The sequence below is a fragment of the Myotis brandtii genome, unplaced genomic scaffold (assembly GCF_000412655.1).
Source record: "Myotis brandtii unplaced genomic scaffold, ASM41265v1 scaffold923, whole genome shotgun sequence".
Lineage (NCBI taxonomy): Eukaryota > Metazoa > Chordata > Mammalia > Chiroptera > Vespertilionidae > Myotis > Myotis brandtii.
The window spans coordinates 236,217-254,865 of record NW_005371804.1 but is presented as its reverse complement, the minus strand read 5'-3'; the positions used below and the strand labels follow the sequence as shown (position 1 = coordinate 254,865).

At 50.8% G+C, this 18,649-nt stretch overlaps 1 protein-coding gene across 1 annotated transcript in view; it reads right to left on the bottom strand.

The window, feature by feature from the left end:
- Positions 1 to 12,307, bottom strand: part of PCP4 (Purkinje cell protein 4) — a 64,378-nt gene extending 52,071 nt beyond the window's left edge. The window contains exon 1 of the mRNA XM_005885682.2: positions 12,201 to 12,307. Coding sequence (XP_005885744.1) covers positions 12,201 to 12,209 — 9 coding nt within the window. The 5' untranslated portion in view covers positions 12,210 to 12,307. The remainder of the gene's footprint in view (positions 1 to 12,200) is intronic.
- Positions 12,308 to 18,649: the final 6,342 nt, after the last annotated feature.

The following is an 18,649-nucleotide window of genomic DNA, read 5'->3' as shown; positions in this document are numbered from 1 at the left end:
ATGTGAGAGAAACACATTGATTAGTTGCCTCCTGCATGAGCCCTGACCAGGGCCCAGGCCAGGGAGGAGCCTGCAACTAAGGTATGTGCCCTTGACCGGAATCAAACCCAAGACCCTTTGGTTCACCAGCCGAAGGTCTATCCACTGAGCCAAACTGACTATGGCCTTCTAACATTTTATTGATTTTAGAGAGGAAGAGAGAGGGAGAGGGAGAGATAGAAGCATCAATGATGAGAGAGAATCATTGATCTGTTGCCTCTTGCACGGCCCCCACTGTGGATCGAGCCCCCACCCAGGCATGGGCCCTGACCTGGAATCAAACCATGACCTTTTAGTTCATAGGTCAACACTCAACCACTGAGCCATGCCAGGCTGGGCTAAAATTTATGACTTTTAAGATTAACCATTAGTTATGGTGGCTGTTCTTCAACGATATTGTACTGAGCCCCTACTTTTGTAAGCATCAACTCTATGGGAAGGTTTCTCTGAACGGTTCCACCTCCCCCCCCACCACCACCACCCAACACACACACACACACACACAGGGACTAAACCAGCTCCCTGGCCCTCCCTTTGTACAGTGAACGCAGATACCCTCTGTGTGGACCCTGGAGTCCAGTTAATATTATGTGGTTCTGTCTTGTCTACTCCCCCATACGGCCTGTGAGGGGTAAGGACTCTGTCTTATTCCACAAACTCCAACACAACATGGTTTCTCCATCAATGTGGGTTGAGTGGTATGTGCTGGGGACATGAAAAGGTATAGGAAACACAATCTCTTTCTTTTAAAGTTTCCTAATTTAGAAGGCAGAAAGAAACGTGACTGACAAAATAAGTGATTACTGATTGTACATGCGACGGTTTTGACCATAGAAAGGGCCACCACTCTGCCGGAAGCCGGTCCATCCTTGCTGCTTGACACAGTCGCTGAAGGGAAGAAACATCTGCACAGCACATGTTTCAAGGGACCTTAACTAAGTGCCAGGCGGGTAGTTAATCATTTTAACTACGAACAATCACGCTTAAGCTACATAATCTTTACTCCCTGGAATGGAGATAAGAAACGCCCTAACCTTTGGAATAGAAATTGACAGGATTAAAATCAACTGGTATAAATACAGATGTAACAAGACAATAAAGAACAGAACTTGGCTGGAGATCCTGGACAGAACCTGGCTAAAGAACCTCGCTATGCTGATCAACTGAACGCAGCCTCCGTGTCCTTCATTCTTCGCCGACTCCGTCCACACCTTTGGGAACCCCTGGACCTGCTGGGGTTGGACCCCAACACCATTCCCTGAGAAAACGTTCTCTAAGAGTTTCATTTGGGGGTTCAGAATGCTCTTTCTTATTCCCACGGAGCCAGGGAGGGTAAGGCAAGGAGTGGAGGTGACTGGTGTGCACTCAAGGCCAGGGAAACTGCCGGGCGAGGCGGAAGAGAACTTTGTCAACAGAGACCTTAAGGAGATGGTTCGCAGGAATACGCCCTGCCCACATTTGCCATGTTCTCCCTGTGTGATTGGGATGGGGTGGGGCTGGGGTGGGGGTCTGGAGGTCAGAGGGCAAACCCAAGTCTCTGCAAATAAAGTAGAAGACCTGGTGAAGGACGGAATGACTTTGTTACGACTTCTGTGGCTGCCCTTTTTTTGTACTGGAGACTAATAAAAATATCCAGGACAACATTATTTTTCATATGTTCCATGTCTAAGTCCTAAATGGAATTGGGACAAGTGAAAAAAATGGGTCGTATAAAGGATATGACAGAAAATGAGACATTTAATAGGATAGGAAATGTGTAAGTGAAGCCTAGACTGGCTTTTCTGTGGGAAGCTCTATGATTTTAAATAAGATTCGCCTTAGGGCACTCACTTCCCTATTTTAAAATGACTACTTTGAATGAAATGACAAGTACGGCCTCCTTAATCCCCTGAATTCTAAGTGGGGCCATAGAAACGACCATCTTTCTCTAGGTCAATGGCCTGTAAGCAGGCTGCCTGCACCCGGGGAGGGGCAGGGCCACCCTGCTCAGTTGCATGGGTTGTACACAGCACCACCCCAGGGGGCGCCATTGGCACACACCGCAGTCTGATGGCACCTCTGGGGTTAGAAGGTGCTTACTAGTTATTCTCACAACTGTGCACGGTAGAGAGAACTTTAGAATTTCTATTTATATCTGTGTAGGGTCACAGATCAATAAGAAAAAATAGGTTTAATCAATAGCGAATATCTGATGCTGACATTGTCCCTTGGTGGGTAGGGAAGAGTGGAAGCCCCAGGACACCCTCACTCTCGGCTTACTCTCAGAATACCGCCACGTGCTGACTGTAGCTCCTCGTGCTCCGTAAGAGGATTTCTAGATTAACCGATCTACCTTTAACTACACTAATCTCCCCACAGTAGGTAAATGGATTTAAAAAATTCCTGCACAGTCACATGCTACAACATGGATGAACCTTGGAGTCATTCTTCGGAGTCAAATGAGCCAGTCACAAAAAGACAAATACCGGATGATCCCACTTATATGCAGTAACAAGGGTAGTCACCTTCATAAAAATACCAAGTAGAACAGTGTTGACCAGGGGTGGTGGCACAGCAAGGAGGGGAGTTGTTGTTTAACGGGTATAGGGTTTCAGTTGTAACAGATGGACATGTTCTGCAGATCTGTTTCTCAACAAGGTAAGAAAACTTAATACTACTGAATTTTACTCTGGAAAAAAAAATGGGTAAGATGGTCAATTTTATATGTTTTTTTACCACAATAAAAAATTCCTGCGTAAAATTTTCACAGATTGAAAACAATACTAATAGTGCCAGCAAAAGCAACAAAACAATGCAAATGCTAACTAATCTTTTACTGTTAGAATATCTTCCTGAGCACCCATAGGAGCTTAAAAACCACAGTCACTGCCCTGGCCGGTTTGGCTCAGTGGATAGAGCGTCAGCCTGCAGACTCAAGGATCCCAGGTTCGATTCCAGTCAAGGGCATGTACCTTGGTTGTGGGCACATACCCAGTAGGGAGTGTGCAGGAGGCAGCTGATTGATGTTTCTCTCTCATCAATGTTTCTAACTCTCTATCCCTCTCCCTTCTTCTCTGTAAAAAATCAATAAAATATATTTAAAAAAAAAAAACAACCACCGTCATCAACTTTGTCTAAAAAAGAAGCGGTTACCCAGACCACGTGAACTATAGATTTCCATGCTTTTCCGTTTACAATGAACTTTCACAAGTGTATATTGTGCCTTGACATTTTGGCAAGGGATAATACAGCCATTGCAATTAGCAAGAGATCTAAAAGTATGGTTTGCTTCATCATTCTCTCATTTTTAAATATTTACTTTTTGTGTGTTTTATACCCACACTTAATATATTAGCACATTAGCACTTATAATTTTTAAATACATTTTTAAAAATGTATTGTGCACACATGCTCAAAAATTTATCTTTCCAATATTCATTTTTTGTATGTTTCATAACTACACTTCACCTATTAGTACATTAGCACTTATACAATTCATTTTAAAATGAATTTTTAGAAAATGCTTTGCGCATACATGTTCAAAAATTTTTCCGGAGAAGTTGCAGTACCAAAAACTGTGGAGATGCTTATTCTAGAGGAGTGATCCCCAAGGTCCCTGTGGCCCCCAAGACCTTGTTCTGGGTTGGATCTGTGGGAGGGCTGCTGGGATGGTGCCAAAGAGCTGAGAAGCTTTCAATGTCAGCTCCTAACTACTTCCTGATGGCTGTTGTTAGAACAATGACAGCTGATTGTGGGAAAGTCAAAGAAGGGTCTGGGTAGGCTAGTGCTCCCCCTAGGGGAGGATGGGTCATGCCTAACCACCGTGACCGGTTTGGGGAGAAGATGTCCTATAGCATAATGCAGCCATTTTCCACTGGTGTACCCCAAGAAATTTATAACACGCATTAGGAGCACTGACCTCTTTTCCCTGAGATTGTCAAATTTTAAAAAATGACACCAGCCAGCACAACAATAGCCGACTGGTGTGAATGCATCAGAATTATACCTATTTTTTTGTCAGATCGGCAAAATAATAATAATAATATATATTTTTGGCGTGCCGCAGAATTTTAATAATTAGTGTATGTATGTCATGAGATGAGAAAGGGTTGAAAATAGCGGGCAAATGGTTTGAAGTTTTGCTTATTGCTGGCTCCGTCTATAGTTCTTTGACACGGATGAAGAGATGCGAATTCTGAAGGCGGACTCAGCACCCTCACCCACCCAGGACGTGGGCAGGTTTGTGTCAACACTAGTGTCTGCTGATGCCCTCTCACCCGCAGGGATGGAGGGACAGGCACCCGGGATGTTCTGGCACAATTGCTCTCAGGCTCCCAAATGGACCAATTCATGGCCCTGGGATTTCTCTGTGCATCAAACAAGTGGGGAAATGTGATAGGAAATGCCGCGGCACAACCAGCCATTTGCCAGGCTCAAGAAAACTGTTCTATTTTTCTAACGCCTCCTAATGGAACAGTGGATATTACTTAATGAGGAAATTATGTACGTAAGAATCTTAATTTTTTTATGCTCACCCAAGGATGTTTTTCCATTAACTTTTTTAAGAGAGAAAGTAGGAGGGAGGAAGAGAAGGAGGGGGGAGAGAGGGAGAGAGAGAGAAACATCTACCTGAAAAAGACACATCCATTGGTTGCCTCCCACGGGGGATGGGGAGAGGGGTTGGAGCAGGGGTAAGGTATGTGCCCTTGACCAGGAATAAAATGGAACCTGGGACCCTTCAGTCCGAGGGCCGATGCTCTAACCACTGACTCTAACCAGCCAAGGCAAGAATCTTAAATTTTCAAACAAATGTAATTTCTTAATTAGATTTTAAATATTTGAACTTAGCCACATGGTGGACAGGAACGTATGTTGGCTAAACAAAAGAACTTGAGAGAAAGGGAGAACGTATTTCCTTGTAATATTTTTTTCTTGTTTTGTTAAGACAAGTGCTCAAGAGGATTGTCAGCCCCTGGGGTCCTCTTTGCAGGCCTTGTATACAATTAAAATAACTCGTCGCTTGGTGAGAATCTTGGCCGGGGCCCAGGTGGGGTGCTAGGGGGACAGCTGGCTGTGACCTTTGCCACACCTCTCCCCAACAGCTCTGGATTGTAGGACGAGGAAAAGCATAACCTCAAACCAGCCCAGGTGCACACGCAGCCTTCAACTCGTCATAGACTAGTATTTAAGCACTAACATTCAGAAGACGTTGCAGACCGTGGAGAAAAGGATTGCACTATGGGTGGCCTGAGGTGTTTTTGTCTTGGCCAAGCCCATGCCGTCCTCGTCCTCACCCGAGGGGACCGCCATCCTCACACCAGGGGACCGACACCTTCCAGAGAAGAGCACTCCCTTCCTCTCCACTCAGGTTCCATCGGATAGGAAAATTGCCTCATTTGCATAGTTGGACTTCCTGGCTCCTTCCCCCTGAGATGTTTGCATGGGGACTTTTCACTTGTGGATGACTACCTTCCTGCTTTATGGCCCTAATTTGTCTTCCTTTTATTTATAAGGTGGCAGTTTAAGAGTAAAAGATAAAATAATGGCATTTAGCAGGTGATTGATTTTTCGGCTGGCAATGTTATAAATATGGCCAAGCATTTCCCTTTCAGAAATGGAATGAGAAGTGATTCAGTGAGATTCTGAAGCGTAAGTGGAGGGCTATTTGCAAGGCACAAACAATATTCAGGCAGATTGATGCCTGGAATGTGTGACATACGCTGAATTGCTCATGTAAAGCAGCCCAGAAATGAAGGCAGGCTGATAGGTGTGGGCCGTTGACGGGCGTGGCAAGCTCGCCTGCTCGCGGTACAGACAATGACCTATAGCACCTGGGCATCCCCATCCCCAAAAGGCACCGCCCCAAACCGCATGGGGAATGTTTCCGAATTCCTATCTATACTTCGCTTCATTCCAATGATTGGGAGAGGATGGTAAAGAGCTGGTGCCTGGGGACAGCAGGGGAGTGGAGACAGACCCTCTCAGCCTGCACAGGGGCACAATTCAACGTCCAGCTTCCCAGGAAACAAATGCAAGTCCATCTCTTTTTTGCATCTGAATTGTCAAATATCCCTGTTTCGAGTGTAAATTAAAATATTTAAATATGCAACTATCATTAAAATATTTGTTTTAATTAATATGAACATTGAGGACTCCTGTTTAACTATTAATTATAATATTTAACTGGGCCACTTGCTTCCTGCATCCTAGAGAGATACTGTCATCAAAACAGCCTCCTGGCTGACGGCGATTCCGCGCGAGGAGCCACCTTCCCAAAGGCCTGCGTGGATTCTTCCCGAGCCCCCCCTAAGCACAGCCAAGGGGGTTTCCTGCCTCCACAAAGCGACTGTGTTCCTGGGCCCGGCCGGGCTCTGCCTCGCGTCTGCAGTCCCTTTTGTTTGAATTTCATAGAACTTACCTGATGTGAAATAGTCACCAGGGACATCTGTGAACCGCAGGATATGAGAGTTCCCCGCCCCTCCTTCAGCGCCCTTGACATTTCCCTAAATGTCAAGAGTCCTGTCTGTTGAGATTCTCCCCGGTTTTTCTCATTCCCTTGGCCTGCCGGGAAAGCATTTGCTTTGCATATGTGACAATGCATCCCTTTCCAGAGCACAAGGATTTGCATGGTGAACACGGGTTTCAAGCCAGGAGTAAGACAGAACTTCTCTTCCCCAACCCTATTTCTGCCACAAATCTCAACATTGAGAAAAGAGGGTCTGGTCCTTGGTCACATGCATTGACCAATCCACACCCCGAAATCCAGTTATCCATCCAGTAACTGGACACCACCAGCTGCCAAACCAGGAGCTAGGCCTTGTGGACGACAAAACATTGTCCCTGTCCTCGGAAGTTCACCATGTAGGTAGGATAACGCTGATAAACAAAATGCAACCCGCCCTGGCCAGTTTTTCTCAGTGGTTAGAGCATCGGCCCCCAGACTGAAGGGTCATGGGTTCAATTCCAGGCACATATCCCAATTCTTGGTTGCAGGTTCCCCAACCCCAGTAGGAGCACGTGAGGGAGGCAACCAATCAATGTGTCACTCTCATATTGATGTCTCTCCCTCTCTCTCTCTCTTTCTTTCTCTCACCTTCCTCCCTCCCTTCCATTCTCTCTAGAAATCAATGGGAAAAATATCCTCGGGTGAGAATTTAAAAATAAAAATGCAACCCATAATACTTGCTATGGACTGAATGTTTGTGTTTTTCCAAAATTCGTGTGGTAAAACCCTAACACCCAAAGGTAATGGCATTAGGAGTGAGGCCTGTGGGGGCTGAGTAGGCGATGAGGGTGGGGCCCTCATGAACAGGATCAGTGCCCTTATTAAGGAGACCCCACCGAGCTCCCTCACCCCTTCCATCAAGTGAGGACACTGCAAGGCGTCCGTAACCCAAAAGAGGGCCCTCACCCACCCATGTTGCACCCCGATCCTGGACTTCCAGCCCCCAGAACTGTGGGCAATAAATTTCTGCTGTTTATAAACTGCCCAGCTGTGGTATTTTGTTACAGCAGCCGGAACAGAATAAAGCCAACACTTTAACAGCGTGATCTTTAATGCTGTGTTTTCTTCAAATATCTGCCAAATATAATAAAAAACCTGTGCATACGCAGCCCCTAAAATCCTTCTTCTCCCTCAGTAGGAAGCCCTTTCCAGAAAGTCATTCTAAGTTAATGAGAAAGCCCCAGGCTGGGGCTCTAATTATTCACGGGTTCAAAGAGTGCGGCATGCCCAGTGGACAGAGCACCGGCCACAGACAGATGGCGAACGCCCTGTGCCTAGGAGCGCACCTCGAAGAAAGCCTGAGAGCAGAAATTAGAATTTCACAAAATAATGCGGAGAGAGTTCATCATACATTCAAGGCACTTTCCATCACAAAGCCCCTGTTCCCTTGTCATCGCCATCACATATTCCACTGAACCTTTAATAAAATCAACTGTAACTCATTTATTCAATCTTTCCGGGGTGGGGGAAACACACACAATACATCTTGCACTCTTAGAATTCAGAAAAGAAAAACAGTGCGAGTTCTTAGTCCCACCGCATTCCTTAATGACATGCAGAATGCGGGAAACAAATCGTGTGGCTACCCCTTGTCGTCAGCCCCGCAACACATTTGCATGCTTAACTGGGGCCTCTTCTCCGTTAGGAAAAGTCGGACGTTGAACCCAAGTCGCAATGGGTGTCTTTTTAGACTTAATATCTCCAGTTAGAGGAGAGAGGGTCTCTATCATTGTGTGACACAGCAAAACCATTTGGATCTTGCTGGGTCTTCTTATATCTTTACCGCATCACACCCCCAAATATGGTTAAAACTACACGAGACATTTTATTGTCATTTGACCTTCTGTCGCTGCGCCTTGGGGGCCAGTGGCAAAATCCACATTGTGCGCTGTTACCCTCGGGATCTGTGCTTAACTGGTCAGAGACACACAGTTCCTTGCAGACCTAATCACCCCTCCATCCGCCTGGGTTTAGTTCACTATTACACCGTAAGGGACACACAACCATAACAGTTCTCATTCTAGGTCTGTTTCCTCTTACTGTGTGTCTCACCGGCCGGTTGCCCTGATGGCTAAGTAGGTAAGCCCCAAACCAGTGTCCCATGATGTTTTGTAACCAATGGCTACTTTTGGCGAAGGAAAAATTGTGTCTTTCTTGTGCGCCCCAACCCCCCCCCCCACAAGACTGAAGTGGGACCAGCCACCCCTGCTGGTCCAACGCAATGATGGGCACAGCCCTATGCTCTCCTTAGCGATGTCACACATAAGCAGTAGCTTCCAATTCCGTGCTAAGGACAGACATGTGGGTCGAAAGATGTGCCTTTAAATGTCCTTGGAGTGTTCAGACCACGCCTCTGACAGGCACGGGCCTTCTCTTGCAGCCACTGTCTAGATGGAAGAAATGGCCATGACCCTGGCGCTGAGTCACAGCGTCCCATCCAAGCCAATGAGAGAAAGGAGCCCTTGACGGGAAATAGGAGGATTGGGAGGCTGCTTTCCCAGAGGGGTCTCCACCCTAATTAATAGCTGTCAGCCGATGCCTCGGGCGACCCGGAGCTCCCCTCCCTCACACAGGGCAGTGCTGCCTCCTTATGAAATCAACTCGCCGAATGTTTCCCTTTATGGGTGACATCTCGCGCTGGCTCTCCTCAATAACTTCCTTTGCAAAGCAACTTGAAAAGAGGCCCCTGGCGAAGACAATGAGACACGCTGTCATTGTTTGCGGGACTCTTTTCTTCAAATCATGTCAGGTGGCTAAGCAAAGCGGGCTTTTACTCCTCCCAGGGCCTGGGAGTCAGCGGGAGAGAGGAGGCCGCTGTGTAAATTGCACTTGGCCGCCAGGCTCCCCGATCCGGCTCGTGATCCGGCTCGTGCACCTAAGCCTGCACTGTGATCCCTGCTAAACTATCCTCCAGCTCATCTCCGAGCTGCTGCAGGCACAGCTGACAGACTCCAACACCGAAATGTAAATTAGACGCCCCCACACGCCACCTCCGCTCCCTCGCATTGCCCTAACTTTGGACTTGACTTTGCTTGCTATACTTGAGCTGCTCTCTTCAATCACATGTCATTCCCCCCGAAAAGCGTTGTCATGGGGGATACAGAAGACAGTGTGTTGCACAGTCAGCCAGCTTAAAGCCAGCTCCTGACTCAGTTTCCCTGCCTGCCTTCCCTTAAAGATGGGAGGACCAGGAGGAGCAGAGCCCTCCCCAGGGGCATGTGGCCCTTGGAGGGTCTCTCCAGCCAGCGGGGCTCATGCCCTGGCCCCAGGGGGCCACTGGGAGCTCAGGAACTCTGCAGCGGGCACTGAACCCTGACAGCGGGCGCAGGATCCATTGCCCACCAGCCTCCAATAAATCCAGGAGTCAGAGGATGGCGGGCAAAATCCTGTGCCTTGACCCTCGCAGTAATGAGGTACACGCCTAAGCCAAGAATCATCTGAAATCCGTCCCTGCCTGAGAGTCATTAAAACTAGAAGCCCCATGAAACTCACCCAAGAGGAAAAGCTTGGGGGGGCAGGGGGGATCCGGTTCCCTCCCCAGAAAGGAGCTTCTGTTCAGCTTTATTAATGTTTTAAGCAGATTTAAGTTTTAGTCCAAGGACACATTCCCGCTCTCCAAGGAGCACCCCACCCCCCACCCCCCAGAAACTGGGAGGCCAGCCAGAGAGCTGGGGGCTGGGCTGGGGGCCAGAGGGTGGGGGCTGCGCCATGGGCGGGGGAGATGCTATCAGAGGGGCCAGGGGAGGCGAGGGCAGGAGTGAAGGGTTTGGTGGGCAGCAAAGGGAGGCTGTGGGATTTTGTCAACATTAAAGGAACACGTTTGCCTGCCAGCTCCTCTGATGAAATGCAGGGGGCAGGGCTGCACTCCTTTCAGGAAGCAGAAAGGAGGTTGTGACTCCAATCGAGGGGTGAGGTCTGGGACACTTGCTCTCTCCCGGGGGACCCTCAGTAAGAGAGCCCCTCGGAGCTGGGCATTCTGGAAAGCTCATGAGTACGATGCAGGGCAGGAGGAGAGCTGGCAGGAGGCCCGCCGCTCCAAAGGGTTCCTGGCAGCTGACTTGTTCAAAGAAAGGGAGCCCCAGGGCTATGCCGCTTCCAAGCCCTTCTTCCATATGAAACGTAAACCCCACTGCACACAGGCAGCCCTTCTTGTTGCAAGCACAGGGAGCTGACACACACAGAGAAGCTTCTGGCATCTCCAGGGAGTCTAGCAGAAAGCCCCCCACCCAAGTATGCAGGAGATGGGGGGCTGGATCTCACATCCCTGTGTCTGCTCCGAGCCCCCACCTCCTTTTCCTTGGCTCCCACCCTCCTCCTCCTCCTCTCTCTCCTCTGGCACCTGCTGTTCAGAGAAGCCCTCATGCACTTGGCCATCCACCTGGCGGTCAGCTGCCCAGCATTGCAGCCCATGTCCTGGGCCTGTCTTTCGCCTGCTGGTGGCTTTGAACTAGTTGACCTTGAACTTTTCTATGCCTCAGTTTCCTCATCGGTCAAGTGGGAATACTACCAGCACCTATTTCACAGAGCTGTTGGGAGGCTCAAATAAGGTAACATGAGTGGATGCTCAATGCCCAGCTGGGCTCTGAGGCCGCTGGGCCACTGGGAGCTGCTGCGTGGTTACTACTGTTGTTGTTGGAAGGGTTTCCGCCGTTCCCTCCTCTCCCCATGCTCGCCTCACCCCCCTCCTCACTCAAGCCCTTGGCGCCATCCCCAACCCCGTTCCCACATCTCCCCCGGCTGCGCCAGCTCGCTCTTCCTGTCATGTTTACATCCCAAGCCACCCATCAGAGCGATAAAAGCGGTGAAGACACATTTTATTTCTGAAGTTGTTAATTTTACTCTAGACTTCCAAAAAAGGATCACCCATCTGTCAAAAAAAAAAAAAGACAGAGAAGAGGAAAGATCTTACAAAGTCATTATTTGAGCGCCAACCGAAAGGAAGTGAAAACGAACCGTCTTGGTCTCGGAGTCGCATTAGAGGGGGTGTTGCCTGACCCAGATCTGCCCCCTTGGAAAGAGAGAAAGAGAATATGATCCTTTAAAAAATAAAACGAGCCCCAGCAAAACCGATTCTGTATAGACGTATTCAGAGAAGTGACCTTCAACTTAAAATTGCCCCTCTTCAGCCCAGCAGCTCCTGTCTTAGAGCCACACACCTGGACACGCACAGTATCCGCGGTTCATCGGCTGGGCTCCTTCCCGGGACTCCGAGTAGCTGCAGATGCTGGCTGCACAGCCTCCGCTTCCCCGCGCTTCCCCGCACCGAGCAGCAACACCCCTTCCCCACGCTCCCCCCAGAAGCCGGCTCCCCAGCCCGCCTGCCTGCCTGCCGGAAAGCTGTCCCCTAAAACAAACACAGGGGGAAGTAGCACAGATCTTCGGAGGCTTCCTCTTCTGAGGGCTCAACCCCAAAGCGCTTTCCAAAGTCACAATTCAATAGGAAGCAAACAATGCGTCCCTTTCTCTTTTTAAGGCGAATTTTAAAAAGTTGCAAACTTAACCGGTCTCTGCCCTTGCCCTGCAAAGCAAGCCATACATAGTGCTGGTCTTCAGAGCCAATAGTTACAGGGCTGCCTTCACAGTTCCCGAGATAACTGAGTCCCTTCTTCCCCGTGCCCTCATCCCACCCCCACCCCCGCTCCCCAAGTTTCCCTTTCCGAGTAGAAGTGCCGCTCACCTCGCTCATGATGCTTCACCACAGCTCCGGTCCGGTCCTGCCGCTCAGCACAGAGAACTAACTGCTCAGGGGTCGCTGGCTGCTCCGCCGGCCCTGGCTTTCCTCTTAAAAAGGGCTGCCCCGTGGCATCATGCCTCCCTGAGCCAATGAAATGCATTCACCTGTCTGAGCAGCTGGCAGACATCTGAGAGCACACAGGGCCACCTAGTGGAAGGAAGAAGGAACACACCCCAGGTCACGGCTCCCCATTCTGTCAGGGAGAGAAGAAAAGGATTTCTTTAAAAGTCAAAGCCAGAGGTACAAAAACTGTTCATTCACTCAGGGGGGAGCGGGATGTCAACACATAGAAAACATGTTTTCAATGTCAGTGCAAAGAAGGTTCGTGTGGTGTGTTTTTTTTAATATATATATTTTTTTACTTCAGAGAGAAAGGGAGAGGGAGAAAGAGAGAGAAACATCAACGATGAGAGAATCATTGATTGGCTGCCTCCTGCACACGCCACACGAGGGAATGTGCCCTAACCGGGAATCAAACCATGTCCCTCCGGCCGGGCGAAAGTTCATTTTTTTAATTTTATTTTTCAATTACAGTTGACTTTCAGTATTTTATCAGTTTCAGGTGTACTCTCAGTGGTTAGACATTTACATAATTGACGAAGCGATTCCCCCAATAACTCTAGTACCCACCTGCCACCACCCACAGTTGTTACAATATTACTGACTGTGTTCCCTGTGCTGGATTTTACGCCCCACAGGACTATGCCACACCAATCTGTACTTCTTAACCCCTTCCCCTTTTGCACACACCCCACCAACCCACCTCCCCTCTGGCACCCTCAGTTCTCTGTGTCTCTGAGTCTGTTCCTGTTTTGTGTGTTCGTTTATTTTGTTCTTTAGACTCTGCATATAAGTAAAATCACATGGTATTTGTCTTTGTCTGACTTATTTCACTTAGCATAATACCTTCTAGGTCCCTCCATGCTGTTGCCAATGGTAAGATGTCATTCTTCTTTATGGCCGAGTGGTGTTCCATCCTCCCTTCATCTATAGTTGGGCGCGTGCCCCCTCGCCCCCCACATGGGCTGCTTCCCCTGCTTGCTATTGGAAGTTTATTCATGAAGGGAGAGCAGCTCTGAGGGACATGTGTGCTGAGTCTCATCCCTCCTTGTCTTTGGCCCCTGCAGCTTCCCCCGCCCCTGGCGGCACCAACCTCAGCTGTTAGAGCTGAGCATTCCCACTCCTTCTCCCTGAGCCCAGTTCCCCAGGCACTTCAGCCTGCTGGAGGGCGTGGACTTGGAGCAGGACTGGCCCGTGGACTGGGAGACATGTGCTGTGACAAGAGAGGGGAGGAGTCCCAGGCTTTCTCTGTGGTGGTCATGACATGGCCAGCAGTGGAAGCCTCTGCTTTGACTCTGGAGTCTGCTGAAGGTCGGACGGCCTCACCCTGTCCAGCGTCTCTATGCAGAGGTTTAGTCTTGTCCAGCCTTGGACTCGTGATGCCTGAAGAGTCTCCACGGCAGCCAGCGGGCCCCCGACTGTCCCAGGGCGGATGCTCAGAGCTGAGACACAGGGGCTGCCCGTCTCCGTGACCCACCGCTGGTCACGGTGACCCCTGCCACTTGCCAGCTCCCACTGGTCCCAGAGCCCAGCAGAGCCTCGCACGGTAACAACGATGCCGTGTCATGGCAAACACCCCAAGCGATGAGGTGCCAAGGGCTTACTGGAGGTACAGGCATAGCCAAGTGGTGGCTACCAAATAGCTCACGTGGGAAAATCGGTGAGCCCCTGGGTGGCTGGTACAAACCTCAGACACCTCACAAGGCCTCAGCCACCACCCCAACACGGAGACACGCGGTCCAGAGCTCCCCATGGGGTCAGTGCCGAGCGCAGCCCCATCTCCAGTTGTCGTCCACTGGCTTCTCTACAGCCAAGATGGACTCACCCTTCAACTCCTGCCTCCATGGGCTCCTCCCTCTCTCACATCACACCCCCTGGAGCTTTCATCCCACCTCCACGCTGGCCTTCTCCAGGCTTTCTGTCGCCAGTGGCCACCCCACCTCTCCACCCCACCTCTTCACCCCACCTCTCTACCCCACCTCTCCACCCCACCTCTCCACCCCATCTCTCCACCTCACCTCTCCACCCCATCTCTCCACCTCACCTCTCCACCCCAACCATCATGGCAATCCTACTTCTCTCCCTACTGCCTTCCCTCCTCACCGCCAGGGAAGGACTGGGTGGAGTCCCCGATCTCTGCTTCGCAGTCACCTTGGGACAGCAATGCCCAGGTGGGGCCTGTGAATATTTGAGTTGCCTGCTGTTCAGATGGAGCAGCTGGCTGCACAGAAGCCACTCCCCTCAGTTTGGAGCAGGAAGTAAGTGGTGAGTGCAGGGCACGTGCCAAGCTTAGGGTCCATGCAAAAGCCGATGTCACTGCTGGAACCAAGAGCCGACACCTCCTTCACCCTGTGTGCCCTGTGTGCCCTGTGCGCCAGGACTGTGCCACCCTCGTCCTGGCTCTGCTGGAGCTCTCCAGTTCCCAGGAGATGGTGGAAGGCTTTATATTGAGGAATGACAGCAGGGGAAAGGGGAGAACTCGAGCCCTGCCAGGGTCCCATCCAAGAGGAGGCCGTGAACTTGGGTCTCTGTTGAGCGTTCTAGCCGGAATGCATGTCTCAAGATGGAGCCAGGACAGATCAGTACAGCCTGCAGGTGAGCAGCTGACTTGAAACCTCAAGCTTCCCCCACTGTGGTCACTGCTGGGATCCTGCTTTGTCCCTGGGACATGAACAACAATGGTTTTCCAACAGCCTGGGCGCTTGGGGAACGTGTTATGGGGGGAAAGAGGCAGAAAGGGAGACTCAAGGAACGTTGGTGTCCTGCTACCTGGCCAGTCCTGGGTGGGAGGCAATGGGTCTGGCAAGGACATTCAAGTGTCTGCTGACCCCTCTCCCGACACTTGCCCACTGTCCCTCTGCTCCCCGTACAGAGAAGGGCACCGCACCCCGCACCCCAATCCAGAGGAGACCTCTTCTCGCCTTAACGCAGCTCCACTCACTGTGACCTCCTCCCCTGGACTTTCAGGCCTCCAGCCCTGGTCCCGCCGGCCCAACCACTCTTCTCAGGGCCCCTCTGTGGGTGACAGAAAGGCCCCATGTCCCAGATGGGCCCCAGGGAGCACAGGCTGCCCGGAGCCCTCGTCTGTGCTGCTTAAACGCAAGTGGACACGAGCAGGAAGTAGCAGGAGGCACAAGCCTCTGGGGCCTGTGGGAGCCTATCTCCATTTATAGCCACTTTACGTAGGAACTTGTCTCTGGAGAGGCCCTTCCAGTGGGAAGATTGGTGTGTGTGTTATAATAGCTCATATCTCACAGACTCCATATACTCGTACGTATCTATATATACTTAGGTGTCCCGAGCACATGGCTCATGGGCAAACTAAGGCAGGGTCTGCCTGCCAGCACATCCCAACAGCATCTTCCTTATCCGCTCCCCTATCTCTCCCTCCCCCAGTCCCACCCAGGCACGTGCCCTCTGCATTCCCAGGTGGCTGGAAATGGAGCAGGGAAGGGGGGCCCGCGGATGGCCAAGAGGGAGGGCACCGGAGAGAGCCACACCCTCCCCAGGGGACACCTGTCCGGTTGGGGGCTTGGAGGGGAGGATGCCATCTCCCGGGGACAATACTCGCCGAGCCCACGTGTGGGTCCAGGTTATCCTCAGGCAGAGGGGACTCGGAGAACCAGTCTGGCTCTGCTGGCCGGGCTCTGGCAAAAACATGAGTTTTCTCCTAATGCAGATGCACACATCGATTTGCAACAGCTTGGGGCTCGGGGAGCAGTGAATGGTTGCTGGAGTTCCCAGGGGTGGGGACAGGATGGGAGGTGCCCAGGCTGGGCTGTGGCCTGGCTGAGTAGAGTGTCCCATTGTTTGAGACGAATCAGGGGGCTAGAAAGGCTATGGAAGAGAGGGTGGATGACAGTACAGGCAGAACTGTATCCCCCCCCCCAAATTCATACACAGGCAAACCTCGTTTTATTGCGCTTCACAGACATTGTGTTTCGATCAACATCAAGGCAAGACCCTCCATCAGCAAAAACATTAGGATTCACTGAAGGCTCAGATGATGGTCAGTATTTCTTACCAAGAAATATTTTTAATTAACGTAGATACATGGTTTTGGGGGCATAATGTGATTGCACACTTAATAGGCTATGGTGTAGTATAAATATAACTTTTAGATGCACTGGGAAACCAAAATGTTAGTGTGATTCACTTTATGGTGCTATTCGCTTTATCGCGGTGGTCTGGAACCCAGCCCACACTATCGCTAAGCTATGGCAGGTTCCAACCCCCAGGATCTCAGAATGGGACTGTCCTTGGAGACAGGGCCTTGAAAGAGGTGATTAAGGTAACAAGAGGTCCTGTGGTTGGCCCCTAATCTTGTAGATCTGGTGTCCTTAGAAGAAGAGAAAACCTCCACACAGACCCATTGCAGAGGGAAGACCATGTGGAGACACAGGGAGAAGACGGCCGTCTGTAAAGCATGGAGAGAGGCCTCAGGAGAAACCAACCCTTGTTCAGACTTCCAGCTCCCAACTCCAGAACTGTGGGAAAATACATGTCTGCGGTCTAAGCCACCCGCCTGTGGGACTCTGCCATGGCCGCCGAGCAGTCTGAGACAGGTGCATAGCCGGCACCTGGAGGAGACTCCGGGAAAGAAGAGAAGGATCTTCGGGGGAACTTTATCAGGTTTCCCACGTGGCATTCAACGGATGCGATAGTTTCTCCAGGACGTCTTTATCTCATGTTCATGAGTGTGGAGCTGTGTCGCTCTAGGGGACACAGAGTACATGCTGAGGATGGTCACAGAGAGAAAACTGAGCTTCCGTGGGAGATCGGCACCCACGAGTCACACCTGAAGCAAGTGAGTGTGCACCCCACACAGTTCCACCAATGCTCGCTGCCACCGAATGCCCCTCCGATCATGTCCCAACAGGTGGGCCCTCAGACCCTCTCCCAGCCCCACCCATTCTCTTGGGGAGGTGGTGCGCCAACATGACCAGCCATCAGACCAGGAGGAGGTCCATCAGCAAAGACTCCCTGGACCTCATCTCAGAATCCTGAGGGACAGCATGCTAAGTGGATGGTCTTTAAACCTTCCCATGTGGGTCTGATAGGCAGTCAAGTGTGAGAATCATTGCTCGAAGCAGTGATAGCGTGCCCACACACGCACACACGCGCACACACACACACCTCTCACTCCTTCCAAACTTTCCAGGCTCCCTCCTGCCCCTGCCTCCTCTCCCGACCTCCCTGTAGGACCTGCGTTACCATTGTTGACCGTCACAAGCACCAATCTCTGTAAGCAGCTGCAACACATCACTACCTGACTTTCCTCATATCAGGAAAACACCACATGACACGGTAGATGGAGTCCCAGAGCAGAGCCTCGCACCTTAATCCTTGACCCAAGCGATCGTTTCTGCATGAACTTGGCAGGGTCTCTCCATCCCTCAGCGCCGCCTTTCCTCCACGGGCGATGCAGGAATATTAAAACCTCACATCTGCCAACCTAAGCAGAAATATATGCGCTGAATGTATTGAGCTGGGAAATAAATTTTGAAAGAACTTCAAGAGAATTAGATCTACAGCTTCCTATATTAGATCTCGGGGAATGTTTCAACCTTGCTGAATTTAAATACAGACATGCGGTCCCATAATTTATGAAAAAATCTATAATATCGGTAGATTACTGTCATCTTCGTGGACGCGCGATCCTGCCTGGAGGTGCAGAGCCGGACGGGGCCATCTTTCTAAGTCTCTCTTTGGGATGATTTATAGGGACACTGCAGAGGGATGGCCCGGGGCTTTTCATCAGACATCACAAATGCATCGTGCGTGTGCAATCTCGGGGGCACCGGGGCTATAAAACGCCCACTTCCTGCCTCATGGCCCCACCTGAGCTTTTCTGCCTCGTCACGTGCTGCCATGTCCCAATCTCTGAGCTTCCGGACGGAGAGAGAAGGTGCTCACCCCCTGGAGTGGGGGTGTCGGGGCCCATGCCAGTGGCTGGGATCCTCCCTCCCTCTGCCTTCACTCCTCCCCAACCACAGGCCCAGCACAGTCCCTGGGCGTCCAGGCACCCCACCCCGGGTCTCAGCACGCCCCACCCTGGTGGGTGGGCCCAGTGGGCTCCTGTCCTTGATCCGCCCCATTTCCTGCAGTTTTGAATTCGAATCCTTCCTCCAGAGTCTAGCCTCTGCCAACCTCTGGGTGTCACGTGACCCAGAGCCAGGAGGTCATCCCGGTCCTCTCTACGGATGTGAAAATGCAACATCATTCTGCACACCTCTGTGTATTGCAGTGATTCATTCCCGTGGTGCTTGTTTACACAAACCTTGCCTCTCACCTCCTTGGCTTAAGCCTCCTAAAAGGGGGCAAGGCCACCA